Source organism: Engraulis encrasicolus, chromosome 1 (assembly GCF_034702125.1).
Source record: "Engraulis encrasicolus isolate BLACKSEA-1 chromosome 1, IST_EnEncr_1.0, whole genome shotgun sequence".
Taxonomy (NCBI): domain Eukaryota; kingdom Metazoa; phylum Chordata; class Actinopteri; order Clupeiformes; family Engraulidae; genus Engraulis; species Engraulis encrasicolus.
Window position 1 is genome coordinate 39,515,142 of NC_085857.1, and position 14,430 is coordinate 39,529,571.

At 44.7% G+C, this 14,430-nt stretch overlaps 1 protein-coding gene across 2 annotated transcripts in view; it reads left to right on the forward strand.

Moving 5' to 3' along the window:
• LOC134451451 (myosin-10) overlaps positions 1–14,430 on the forward strand; it is a 119,126-nt gene that overhangs the window by 95,063 nt on the left and 9,633 nt on the right. For both annotated transcript variants that reach the window (XM_063201933.1, XM_063201941.1), the window contains 8 exons: positions 776–899; positions 4,001–4,172; positions 5,781–5,993; positions 9,425–9,569; positions 10,187–10,393; positions 10,789–10,893; positions 11,330–11,482; positions 13,862–14,110. In XM_063201933.1, the coding sequence (XP_063058003.1) occupies positions 776–899; positions 4,001–4,172; positions 5,781–5,993; positions 9,425–9,569; positions 10,187–10,393; positions 10,789–10,893; positions 11,330–11,482; positions 13,862–14,110 (1,368 nt within the window). The remainder of the gene's footprint in view (positions 1–775; positions 900–4,000; positions 4,173–5,780; positions 5,994–9,424; positions 9,570–10,186; positions 10,394–10,788; positions 10,894–11,329; positions 11,483–13,861; positions 14,111–14,430) is intronic.

The window sequence follows — 14,430 nt, forward strand, 5'->3', positions numbered from 1 at the left end:
ATGATGATGATGATGATGATGATGATGATGATGATGATGTTGATGTTGTTGCTGTTGTTGTTGTTGTTGCTGTTGCTGTTGCTGTTGCTGTTGCTGTTGTTGATGCTGCTGCATGTAGGATAGGCTAGCTTAGTGTTTCTCAACAGGGGTGCTATAGCCCCCCAGGGGGCATAAGGGAGCCCTAGGGGGTGTTTAGCAGGACACAGACTTCGAGGTCGAGAGGGCATTGGGAGGCTTATGATGAGGCCAAGATGGTGTTTGTCCAAACAAGGTTGAGAACCATTGGGTTAGAATATAATTACGTCTCTCCCCCCCCCCCAGACTTCATCAAATGAAATGGTGTATGTGGGATTTGTCCTACTTGAACCATCCCAGCTCCCACTTTTGAGGTGGAAGTTAGGTTGAGCAACATTACATTACATTACACTTAGCTGATGCCTTTTTTAACAAAGCGACTTACAGTTATTTAGGCACAGGGTATTTGTTGCAGGCCCTTGAGCAATGTGGGCTTAGGTGCCTTGCTCAAGGGCACGTCAGCCATGGACGAAAGTGCAAGTAAGGGCGGGATTTGAACCGGCAACCCTCTTATCTAAAGGCCAGTACTCTAACCATTGAGCCATGACTGCCCCTGAGTTTGCTAGTAGGTCATAAACTAACATGATGTTTGCTTGCAGTGAGGACACAGTGATATCAGTATTTCTTTCTCTGAAGAAGTCACTGGCTGCACAGGTACAGCTTGAAGCCTCATCATCTTTTGTCTGTCTCACTTCTCCAGGAGAAGAAGCTGCTGGAGGACCGCGTGGGAGAGATGACGTCCCAGCTGGCCGAGGAGGAGGAGAAGGCCAAGACCCTGGGCAAGGTCAAGAACAAGCAGGAGATGATGATGGTGGATCTGGAAGGTGAGGAGGGACTGGAGGGACTGGAGGCAGTGTTGCCAGATTGGGCTGTTACCCGCACAATTGGGCTGCTTGGGATAACCGCGGATAACTGCGGGCAGGGTGGCCGCGGGTCCTTAAAAAGTCTTAAATTTCATTTTTGCCAAATAAGGCCTTGAAAAGTCTTATTTTGTCTTAAATTTTCAACCCAAATGTCTTAAATTTGTGGAGCTTAATTTAGGGAGGAATAATTATGTCAGCCATGTGATGAATTTCGAAATCGGGAGTTGTAGCCATGTAGTGTAATTTAGAACGCATTATTGAATTTTATTTAGTGTTAAGTTTTATTGTGTATCGTTTTGTGTTTTCAAATGGCTACATTAATGTAAATAACCAATTGGTTTTTGTGCTTCATTTGAACCTGTGTATGATCTTGCGAGTTGGTCCTAATTTCATTTGGAAAATGGTATTGAAAAGTCTTAAAATGTCTTAATTTTGACTTGCTAAAACCTGTAAACACGGCGAGTTGGTCTTAATTTTATTTGGAAAATGGTATTGAAAAGTCTTAAAATGTCTTAATTTTGACTTGGTCAAACCTGTAGACACCCTGTGCGGGTAAAAACGGGGAAAATCGGCCATTTGGGTTTTATGCCCATTGAAATCAATGCAAGTTGTTGAAATTGTGCGGAATTTAGCGGCTCCAGGCGTTTTTTGAGCACCTTTTGGGCGGGATTTGATCAGACACATCTGGCAACACTGACTGGAGGGACCTCCTCTAGTGTGTAGTAGTGGAGTCAACAATAATCGTTGTTCAGTATCGGACTGCTTGCATTGCCTCATGACTGATGGAAAATTTGTCCTTGCTTTTAGTAGAAATGTAATGCAATGCAATGCATCATAGAATCGGACTGAATCGATTCAAAACGAATTGTTACCTGCCGAATCGAAATCGAATCATAAGGGCTGTGCCGATGCACACCACTAGGGGAGTAGAGTTCCCCTGCCGGGACTTGAACCCGGACTTTCTGGGGTACCAAAGTGGTGATGATGGTTGTTGATCTAGAAGGTGAGGAGGGAGGGACATCCTGTAGTGTGTAGCAAAGGGGAGTAGAATTCCCCTGCCGGTGTTCTGTCGAGATGTGTTGCCTCGTCGAGATGAGCGACCGGTCGCCCTATTCGATAGTGGTGTTCTATCGATTTGCGATGCCTCATCTAAATGAGCGACCTTGATTTTCCGCGGAAGGCGTTTCAATCGGTCCACGTAGGACTGTTTTAATAACCATTACTTTGTTTATTTCGTGCGGAGTTTAGAACGTGCGGCTGCTGACCACTAAAAACCGTGAGCCTCTCGTTTGAGCAACTTAAGAAACGTGCCATATGAAAGAGACTGAGTTGAGTTTGCGCAAATACTGGAGAAAGTGTTTGGGATCAGGGCCTGGCTGGGTTGTTTAATGTAGTCATTTGCTGTTGGTTTGTTTTCAATGCGACGTGGGCTCGCAAGGCAAATTGTCACATGAAATCATGCTATGGGGATAAACAAGCGCGGTTTAGATATTCCCAGATAGCAGATAGCGTATTGTGGCTTTGTTTTGGCAGATGTCTGTCTTTTAATGACCGGAATCATAATTTCATAACATCCCCACGCCAGTGCATTTCTTACCATGTTCAGGCATTTTACAATGCAGTCGATGCAAATTCTTGAGTGAAAAGGGTGGAGGGAGCATTTTGACAGCTCAATTAGAGGTGGCGATTTTTTCTACATAAATAGTCTACATAATAATTTTCTACATAAATAGTCTTTTCTGATCGATGTTACAATGTTCGAGGCTGAGTGTGTGAGCGATTACGGTTAGGCAACAAAGTAGCAAATGTACGAGGCCACGCTATTTCGCAGATTTTCCAATGATCTGATGGATGATCCACGCTATTTCCCGTTTCCCCCCCAGGGGATATATCGTAACTTTCAGTCCATGACAGTCGGTGGACAGGCTATAGGCTACCTAGACTATGGATGACTGGTGGTAACCTCAGGATGACATAGGCTACAGTTTGAGTCACTAAAGTTGACAGTCTCAGGGGATCCTGTATCGTAACTTGCGGTCTCACAATATCGTAACTTTCAGTCCATGACAGTCGGTGGACAGGCTATAGGCTACCTAGACTATGGATGACTGGTGGTAACCTCAGGATGACATAGGCTACAGTTTGAGTCACTAAAGTTGACAGTCTCAGGGGATCCTGTATCGTAACTTGCGGTCTCACAATTCGATGGGCAATCACCCGCGAAAACCACCGCGAGGGTGTGCGCATGCGTGCGCATGCTCAGTAGCCTAGAGAATCACATCTCGACGGGTCGCTCATATAGACAGGACACCGGGACTCGAACCCGAACCTTCTAGGGTACCAAAGTGGTGATGATGTTGGATCTAGGTGAAGAGGGATTCAATTCAAGATTCAAGAGTTAATTGTCATTGTCATTGAATTGTCATTGTCATTGTCAACGATATTGTGTATGGAGGAACACTGTGTAGTTTCAAGTAGTAGTAGTAGCCTATGTACAAAGTCAAAGTGCTTGACCCCTCCCTTCCCCACCCCACCCCACCCCCACCCCATCCAATATAAATTGATTATTTTAATAATAGATTTATAGTAATAATGAAGTAATAATATAAGTAATATTAAAATAAATCAGTAAAGAGATAACCTCTCCACAATTGTCCTGTAGTGTGGCCAAACCGTCCCTCATAACTGAAGAGTTAGTTGAGATATTAGGACTGGGAATCGATCTTGTACTTTATATTCATGCCTGTTTGCCAACAAAGTCCATTTTCACACAGAAACATCTCATCACATACAAGTATTTTATGATTCCTATTGTTATGTGTCTCTAATATGCAGAGCATCTGAAGAAAGAGGACTCGGCTCATTTCCACCTTTAAATCACATTTTTTTCTTAAATCACTGAAGAACTGTGTGTCACTGTGTGTTGGACAAAAAAACACCCGTCATGTATTACCCAAAAATGGTCCTGGTAATGTCCTGGATTTGTTTTTGTTTTTTTTTAAAGAGTGGGAACCATGAGAGTATTTTTACGATTCCTATTCCTATGTGTCTGTGATGCGCAGAGCGTCTGAAGAAAGAAGAGAAGACGCGGCAGGAGCTGGAGAAGGCCAAGCGGAAGCTGGACAGCGAGACCACGGACCTGTCGGACCAGATCGCAGAGCTGCAGGCCCAGATAGACGAGCTGAAGGTGCAGCTGGCCAAGAAGGAAGAGGAGCTCCAGACTACCCTGGCCAGGTGAGAAAAAAGCCGCCGGGAGGGGGGCTGCAGCTTGGAAAACGGTGCCATATTTCTCTCTTTAAAATCATCACCGACAACAAGCCAAGAAATAATGTGCACTCCAGCCAAACCCTGAGGTGAGGTGGGAGCCAGTAGGGAAATCCACAGCACCTCTGGAGCTGAATTTGGAGCTGTAGTCTCGGAGTCTCAACAACCTCACTAGATTAAACACCCTTTTCCACAGCATGGAAAATACTTAACAATCCAGTCCTCAAAGTGTCATGTTTGTCTTTTAAATCATCACTAATTAAAAAAAACAAATGCAAACCTACATTTAGTATTAGTGCTTACATTATAAAAAAAAAAATATTGGCTACTATTACAAAAAGCACACTGGGGAGTTGTTAAATTGTAATTGTGAATGTCTCCTGTCCAACAGTTCAGCGAGGCAGCCAGGCAGGCCGGCAGTTCCCTTTGGCAAAAAAAACAAGTACAAACCTGCATTTAGTATTAGTGCTTACATTATTCAAAATACGTGGCGGTTAATAATATTACAAAAAACGCGCTGGGAGTTGTTAATTTGTAATTGTTAATGTCTGCTGTCGTTCAGCAGCCAGCCAGGCGGGCACGCCGGCAATTTCCTGTGGCAGTTCTCTGTGGTAGTTCCCTCTACTGGGACTTAGCGCAGCGGAATTTGGATGGAATGCAGGGCAGCCGTTCATTCAACCTTTAAAAGCAACAACAGCTATGATTCAATCTCATTATGGTTTTTGTCATCGAGCACATGGCCTGGCTTTGTGTCAGAGCGTCTGACAGGCAGAGTGTGCAATGCTGCCATCTAGTGGTGTTTAGTGTCGTCTTTGTCAAAACAAGGGAGTGCCCCTCTCGGTACTGATGAACGCAAGGGAGTGCCGCCTATTGTGCAATACAATGGAAATCTAAATCACATATTATTAAAGGTGCACTGTGTAATATTTTTAGTTGTTCATTTCCTGAACTCATCCTGTCAATTCACACATCTTTCCTTTTTATCAAATGCTTACCACCACCTTCAAGTTATAAGTACGGTGTTCATTATGACTGGAAAAATTGCACTTTTGCAGTACTATGCCCACCATCCTACACAGTGCACCTTTAAGCCTTTAAGTGTAATGTAACAAAAAAGGAGGGTCTCACTCATCTGACCCACACTCACACAAACATTTCTACCCCCAGACAGCTTTTGAACCTTAATCGCTCTGTAAAATAAAGATATATGTATCAATGAACAAAATTCAAGAGATCAAGAGACACCGCACACTGCTTACTTTTCTTTACTTTATTTCTCGGCGCGAACAACGCGTTTCGCCCAATGCGTCATCAGGTTCGCTCTATGCCCATAGAGCATAGAGCGAACCTGATGACGCATTGGGTGAAACGCGTTGTTCGCTCCGAGAAATAAAGTAAAGAAAAGTAAGCAGTGTGTGGTGTCTCTTGAATTTTGTTCATTGATTCACCTTCGCCTGCCTCACACCTGCACCTGCATTACTGAGGGCTTGTGCACAAGGACTCTCTTGAACAAAGATATATGTATATTTCCCCCTCCATTTGTAACCCTTTTTTGCCCCTCTTTCATGTGTGTTTTAGGAGTGATGAGGAGGCGGCCCAGAAGAACAACGCCCTGCGGCAGGTGCGGGAGCTGCAGGCCCAGCTGGCCGAGCTGCAGGAGGACCTGGAGTCGGAGCGCGCGTCCCGCAACAAGGCCGAGAAGCACAAGAGGGACCTGGGCGAGGAGCTGGAGGCCCTCAAGACCGAGCTGGAGGACACGCTGGACACCACCGCTGCACAGCAGGAGCTCAGGTAATAATCACACCCAGCTGCCTGAACACCAGGAACGACCCAATGTAGCGGAGGCTAACTAGCAGAGTTGGTGTGGAACATTAGTAAACCTCCCTCCCAAAAAGCCTCATACAGTGTCAATGCCGTTGGGCTAGAGGACTGGTCAAGCCTCATACAGTGTCGATGCCATTGGGCTACAGGACTGGTCCTTAGGTCCTGCGATATCGTACTGTGCCTCCCATTTTTTCCCGAACCGATGTAGTTGACGAGGTCGCAGGTTCGCGCCCCGAGGGGGACGAACAGGTGCAGGAAGACCTCCGTCACACCAAGCTACTGAGTAGCTGAGGTCTTGGAACAAGTTTCGCTATGAATTCGTTGTATTCACTCTGGATGTCACATTGACATGATTTATGTAGCTAACCGCGTAACGGCTCTGGCTTGTCAGCCTGGGTCATTCTGGGAACATTCCTTCCCCAAACTGTGTCATAGCTCTTTACAATAATATAAAAGCGATTTTTCCCCCCCGCTGAAATTCGCTGTGGTAGCCCAGGTCGCTTCACTCTGCTGATTTGTTTTAGATACTTTATTCGACTCACCTCCATGGAGAAATAATGACTTCCGTTGCTCTTGGTGTACAAACACACATTCACGGATATGACAAATACCAGCTTTCATTGCTCATTGTGGACAACTCTGACAACTGACTGTTCTCTTGGTCCATTTAGCTCAATTGGCTGGCACTGACACAAACATTGAGAAACTTTCAACATCCAGTTCCTTTATGTAATGGATACCAGTTTGCATTGCTTGGTGTGCAGTGCTGGTAAACCTCTCTCCTGACATCTCAGGAAAATACACTACTGACTGAAGATTTGGTGCGACATTTAGTGGGCTCGGTAGCATGTGCTGCCTCCCCTATTGGAGTTTGCTGTGAGGTCACCGAGTCGAAACACAGTCTAGACCGCAGGGCGATCTCAGTTATGCAGGCACACCTCACAGTACAATTCATTCATTCATAGCCTAGATTGGACTAGCACTCAAATTACAGCAGAGACAGGGTTATCATATGATTATGTTTTATTGCATTGTAACTATAAGTGTCAAGCTTTTTTTCTCATGGGCATTCATAACCTGTTCACAGCATAATTTGTGAATTGGGAATAAGCTGGCTGCTATTTTATTATTGTATCATTATATGTCATTGTATTATATTCTATTAAATTGGTTTTAATGGTGTACAGTAGGCAGTTCCCAGAGTAATACACCTGTTGCAAGTACACAGTTTGGAAATGATCTTACTCAGTGGGACTAGCACTGGAATGGAAGATATTGGAATATTACACTACATTATGCTTCGCACACCAAGAACGATGTCTGAGCCAGTTTCAAAAATCGCACCAGTTCGCCGGAAGTCTGGCGGCGTAAAGACCAAAAAAAGTAGCGCCACGCCCCAATAGCCTTGGTCTCATTAGCCGCGCTTCAGCGGCCCGGGGCCGCCCGGGGCTCAGGAGAGTGGCCGGCTCGGAGCTGCCGGCCCCGGGCTATTTTTTGCCTGATCGGACTCATAGCCGACCCCAGGCACATTCAGGTACACGCCTTGTTTGTGAAACGTCAGTCGGGCACAGCCCACTTTCGCCCCAAATCACAGAAGGACAACAACAGAACAACGACAAAGACGACAAGAACTGCAAAGAAAATGGCTTGCCTTTCAAGAACAGTTTTATTACACGGCAAAGTTGTCGATTCAGAAGCTGTATGGGACGCAGCGCATGTTAAGAAGACAAAGACGCATGAAAATACGAGCAGGTCGACAACTGAGAGTGAACAGAAGGAGACGTGCGAACATGCCCAGTTAATCCCCCCAATCGCGCACAGAAGCATGAGCCCCGGACATAGCGAGACATGAATGTGCAGGTAATTGAATAAGTTACCATGTGAAAGGAGACCAAATCCCGGAGACATAGCACCTTCATCAGTTGCTATAGAAAATTATGAGCCCCGGACATAGCGACACACCCCCTCGTTGCGGCGTGCCACCTGTCTATTCATGGTGAATGTGCAGGTAATTGAATAAGTTACCATGTGAAAAGAGACCAAATCCCGGAGACATAGCATCTTCATCAGCTGCTATAGAAAATGATGAGCCAGGGGAATAGCGACTATTTATTAAAGTAGCCACGGAAGTAGCGTAGCCTACAAGTCGTTCAATCTGCATAACATCGGTGTGTGTCCTGCAGGGAATTCTAAGTGTGCGCACTATGGCACATGTCTGCAAAACGTATGCCTATGGTTTAGTATGTCTGCAAAACATGAGACACTAGGGCAGCAGAGTGAGGATGATTTGAAATAGGCCTAAGTCAATAACAGCTGTGCTTTACTGTGTAATAATGTGGCTGCATGGGGGACTTATCGCTAAATTCTGGGCAAATTATGGTTAAGCATTAGTTTGGGGTGTTTGGCTTTCTTATGGCATAATTTCATAAGATGCAACTTTGGCACTTCTGTTTGTGTTTTTTAAAGTTATTTAGCCAACATAACTTTTTTGTTGTTATCAGGGCATCATGGGCACCACTACACTTAAACGTGGGATGTCATAGCTAATCATGTCGGCTTTTTTCTGCTTTTAGCCGCCAACTCTTGTGCCATTATCGTGATTTGGCATGCTTTCCACTGGACACCAATAAAAAGTGTCTCACAAATACTCACACATGACATTTATGTCGGCTTATTTAGCTTTTGCGCTATTATCGCCGAAGGTCTGGTAGGCTATATCGCACGTTTCAGACAGATCGCCAAACACAGTTTGTATTTTGGCCGCTTTGTAGGACGCCCGCAGTTTCTTTAGCTTCTCACGGACTTGTCGTGTTGTTCGGAACACACCGACCTTGGCCATCTCTGAAGAAATGAACTTCATCACGTCTTCGTTTCTGCACACCCCATCGATTTTCCTCTGGACTGAGTCTTCAGCCCAGATGGTGAGGAGCGTCTTCACGTCCTCCACAGACCAGATCACGCGCTCAGTAGCCATCTTCTTCTTTCTTCGTTCTTGCAGTGTATAAAAAAATGAAATACTGTATGCTTCAGTCTCAACATCTGCCCTTTATTTGGTCTCGGACACTAACCCCTCCCCGACCCCTCCCTGACCTCTGCCCGAGGTTGACCCCGCCTCCGAGCCTCGGCGGCGCTTGATGGCCCATCGAATTCCGGCGGCCATCTTTAGCACCTAGCCCCCTTTTGATGAGATCACCGTCTGCCCCCTTTTGTCCGGGCCTGCAATGAGACTAAGGCTAATGAGAATGTGGTTGTTCCTACCGTACCAATCTAATGATCACTGATGTTTTGCATTCTCTTACAGTTTACTGTATTGTGTGTAACGTTTTACTCTGTTCAGAAGCACGCCTGCTGTTGCATGTACTCATTTCGCAAACGCATCTGTGTCTGTGTCTGTGCAGGACCAAACGTGAGCAGGAAGTGGCGGAGTTGAAGAAGGCCATCGATGAGGAGGCCAAGAACCACGAGGCCATGATCCAGGAGATGAGGCAGAGGCACGGCACCGCGCTGGAGGAGCTATCGGAGCAGCTGGAACAGGCCAAGCGGGTGAGTCTTCTCCCCCACGGACAGCCGGAGAGTCAACAACAAACATCAATTTGAACCTGCAGATCTTTAAGAAATCTAGTGCACAGTACAGAACGATAATGAAAATGCACTTCTCCTTCGTTGGTACAATGTAATATGCTCAGTACACATCCTCACACATTTAAAGTTATTTAATTCATTGCTTTATATCCGAAATTTTCATCCTCTTCATAATCCAGTTAGAATTGGTCTATGGACTATGCAAAATCGTCCAAACATAGAGGTTTCACTAGCTCCAGTCAAAGAGTCAACAAGCACTAAGTTGAACCTGCAGAATTGTTATAAATCAAGTGCATTGACTTTTCCTGATTCATTCCAAGAGGTAGATATGAGATGCTTTGGATTACAGAAAGATAATGAAAGTTCATTATTTTCTCCTTCATCAGTAATATAATGCAAAGTAGAAGTCTTTACACATTTTAAGTATCCCATGCACTTTCTTACTTTAAACAAAGCATGTTGTCCATTCGGTAATCATTTCCTTTTGTACTAAGGTTCAGTCGAGTCAACCCCACATAGTGTCAATTTACCTGTTCTGCACACTTCCCTGACTTTCCCTTTTTCTGTTCGCTGCTCAGTTCAAGGCCAACCTGGAGAAGAACAAACAGACGTTGGAGAGCGACAACCGGGAGCTGTCCAACGAGCTGAAGAGTCTGCAGCAGGCCAAGGTGGACTCGGAACACAAGAGGAAGAAGCTGGAGACGCAGTTCCAGGAGATGATGGGCCGCGCCACCGAGGGCGACAGGGTCAAGACGGAGCTGACCGACCGCACACACAAACTACAGGTCAGTTGACCAAAGGCGACAGGCCAGGGGAGTAATTCCAAGAAGCTGGTTTAACCCATTTTAGCCCAAGCCCTTTTTGGGAAAAGGTGCCCTCTGACTATTAAAAAATATCTCAGCCTCTGAAGCACATAAACACATATAATAGGTTGCATTTAAAAGCTAGGACCCTCATCTGGCATAAGAATGTGTTCATTCAACTCTAACATACCCACATTGTTAATTAAAAAAACGCCCCCTTAGGAGACCTGACTTTGGCACATTGTTTTTGCATTGGGTGGGCGGGGTTTTGGATATCTTGGTTTGATGGAGTATCGTTGGTAAAAGTGAGTTGAGGATTAGGAGTCTCAAAGGTCATGATCACTCATTTAGTCTATTTTGTCCCTTTTGCCTCTTAGACGGAACTGGACAACGTGTCCACATTGCTGGAGGATGCGGAGAAGAAGGGAATCAAACTGGCCAAGGATGCTGCCAGCCTTGAGAGCCAGCTGCAGGATACCCAGGTAACCCTCCCAGGCCTGTACATGCTGTATGTTGCACATACCGGTACACACACATCCACATGGAACTGTAGAAGAAACATTTTTGTTACGTGCACAACAACAAAAGGGACCGTGTACAGTCCTATAGTGCTCCCACATTGCGAAAAGCCACAAGGTGTAAATACATATTCAATCCCCGCAGTAGATTGACGCTGGGCGGATGACGTGAGCAGAATGAACTTCCAACGACAATATGTTTGCTTGAGTGTGTTAACGCCTCATGCGCTCATGCTGCTGTGTGTGTGTGTATAGGAGTTGCTCCAATAGGAGACACGAGTGTGTTAGTGCCTCATGCCCTCATGCTTGTGTGTGTGTGTGTGTGTGTGTGTGTGTGTGTGTGTGTGTGTGTGTGTGTGTGTGTGTGTGTGTGTGTGTGTGTGTGTGTGTGTGTGTGTAGGAGTTGCTCCAAGAGGAGACTCGCCAGAAGTTGAACCTGAGCACCCGTATCCGGCAACTGGACGAGGAGAAGAACACGCTGTTGGAGCAGCAAGAGGAGGAGGAGGAGTCCCGTAAGAACCTGGAGAAACAGCTGGCCACCTTACAAGCCCAGGTATGTACTGCAATGTTTAAACTGACACAGTGGCTACTTCTCAATGGCAAGTGTTCTAGCCTTGCTAGGACGTGAAACGCCTGGTGATTGGATACCCCTTGGAGTTCACCAAAGAGTATCCAATCACTGGGCGTTTCACCCCCTTGCAAGGCTCGTAAGAACCTGGGGGAAAAGCTGGTCACCTTACAGGCCCAGGTACAGTGAGGAGAATAAGTATTTGATCCCTTGCTAATTTTGTTGGTTTGCCCACTAATAAAGACATGATCATTCTATAACATTAATGATAAAATGTATTCTAATATAGAGAGACAGAATATCAAAAAGAAAATCCAGAAAATAACTTTGAAGAATATATTTTAATTGATTTGTATTCCATTGAGGAAAATAAGTATTTGACCCCTCTAGCCAAAGAAGACAAAATACTTTGTGGCAAAGCCCTTGTTTTCTCATACAGAGGTCAAATGTTTCTTTCAGTTAATGACAATGTTTGTGGATATATTAGAAAGGATTTTTTGTCCACTTTTCTATGCAGATCATCTCTAAATCACTTAAGTTGTATGACTGCAGCTTGCCAAATGGGAGCTTCTGTTCCCTTCACAGGATTATTATAGGGTTAATGTTTGGAAACTGTCTAGACAACTTCATGACCTTAATGTGCTTCTGCTTGCACTACTCCTTCGTTGCTTGGGCTGTATGTTATGGATTATTATCATATTGGGACGCCAATCCATAACCCACCTTCAGTCTAGTGGTGGTGGGAAAGAGGTTGGCATGCAGCATTGTACGTTTACATGTCTCCCTCCATCCATTTCTTGACGATGTGAAGTTGTCCTGTGTCTTGGCCAGACAAACAACCTCAAAACATTATGTTACCACTTTAATTTATGATGTTGGAGAAGGTGTTGTTCTTGGGATCATAGGCAGCATTTCTCTTCCTCCAAACACATCGAGTTGTGTTAATGCCAAACAGTTTAATTTTGGTGTCATCTGATTCCAGCACCTCCCAATCATATCCTAATCCAGTTTGATGTTCATTGGCAAAGCTCAGGTGAGCCTGAACAGGTTCCTTCTGAAGCCGGGGTACCATACATGCACTGCAGGATTTTAATCCGCTGTGGTATCAAGTGTTTCCAATAGTTTTCTTAGTGATTGAGGTCCCAGCTGCCTTGAGATCATTTCCTAGCTCCTCCCATACAGTTTTAAGGTGCTTTATCTCATTTTTTTCTGGTTATTAAATTCCCACAAGGTAAAATCTTGTAAGGAACCAGAGACAGGCCTAAGATTGATGATTGATGATCATTTTGTATGTCCTAAAATTGGGAAGAAATACACCAACAGTTTGCTCTTTAATATCCAGGAGCCCATTTCAGCCTTGTTGAGTTCTAAAATCTTTTCCCTGACATCCTTTGACAGCTTTTTGGTCTGTCCCATGTTGGCGAGTTTAGTTTGATTGATTGACTGATTCTATGGACTGATTCTGCAGATTCAATGTGTCTTTTGTGTAGGTTACTATTAACAGGTGTGTTCAATTCAGATAACAAGTTGATTGGAAGTGCCATTTGATCTGCGGGATCAGAAGTCTTAATGGTTGGCAGGGGATCAAATACTTATTTCTCTCAATTAAATATAAATCAATTATTATATATTCTTTAGAGTTAATTTATGCATTTTCTTTTTGATATTCTGTCTCTCCATATTAGAATACATATTATCATTAACATTAAATACTGATCATGTCTTAATTAGTGGGCAAACCAACAAAATCAGCAAGGGATCAAATACTTATTCTCCTCACTGTACATACGGCAACATTTAAACTGCTGACAAGTTGTACAGGCAGGGAGGTATGAGCCTAACATTAGTCTAACATTATTCATTTTTGTTTTCCGGCTCTTTAAACCATTACGAACGGAAAGCATTTATGATGTGACCGTCAGACACATTTCTATGGTTTTCGCGACACAATTATAATTACGTCTAGTTGAGTTTAATCTTAGTAGACTCTTGGGACAACGTCTCTGAACACCTGGTGTTCCAGATGTAGTGTTCGTTTCCATAGACTATCATTGAGAATTGAGATAACAACCGTTTTTGCTCATTTTGCACAAGATTTCACTGGGCTGTGTAATTACTTGACCTAAAATGCTAACTTGTGTCAGAACAAAAGCAGCACGGCTAAACGGTAGAATTAGTACACGTAACCTAGCCATGCTAACACAAACCAATGGCACAGATGGGTTTAGCTGGAAACGACGAGGCTATCGTAAAACCACATGACCAAGATCAAAGTCAACTCTTCTCTGTCCAAAACTCTGCTTACTACTAAACACTGAGAAGCTGATGCTAAGTCTTCCCCCTTCTCTCTCCCTCCTCTCCCAGCTACTGGAGTCCAAGAAGAAGCTCGAGGACGACGTGGGGGCCATGGAAGGCCTGGAGGAGGTGAAGCGCAAGCTCCAGAAGGACATGGAGTGCACCAGCCAGCGCCTGGAGGAGAAGGTCATCGCCTTCGACAAGATGGAGAAGACCAAGAACAGGCTGCAGCAGGAGCTGGATGACCTCATGGTGGACCTTGACCACCAGAGGCAGATCGTCTCCAACCTTGAGAAGAAGCAGAAGAAGTTCGACCAGGTAAAAAAAACAGTAGGGCACTTGTCTGTCATGCAGCCGACCCGGGTTCGTTTCCCGGCCCGGGTCATTTGCAGACTCCTCCCCATTTCTCTCCCCATTAGCTTCCTGTCCACCTCGCAAACTGTCGTTAAAAAAATGGATGTTCTCTAGTTAAAGCCTGGTTTGGATCGTGAAACAACAGGACCATCTGTAAATTAGACCGTAGATTTAGATCTGTACTTGCATGAAGCCTGGCCCTAGATTGAGATGACCGCTCTTAAGTGAAGCTCTTCATTAAACTCTTCACATTTAAAATCTTTGAATGGTCTGCTTACTCCGTA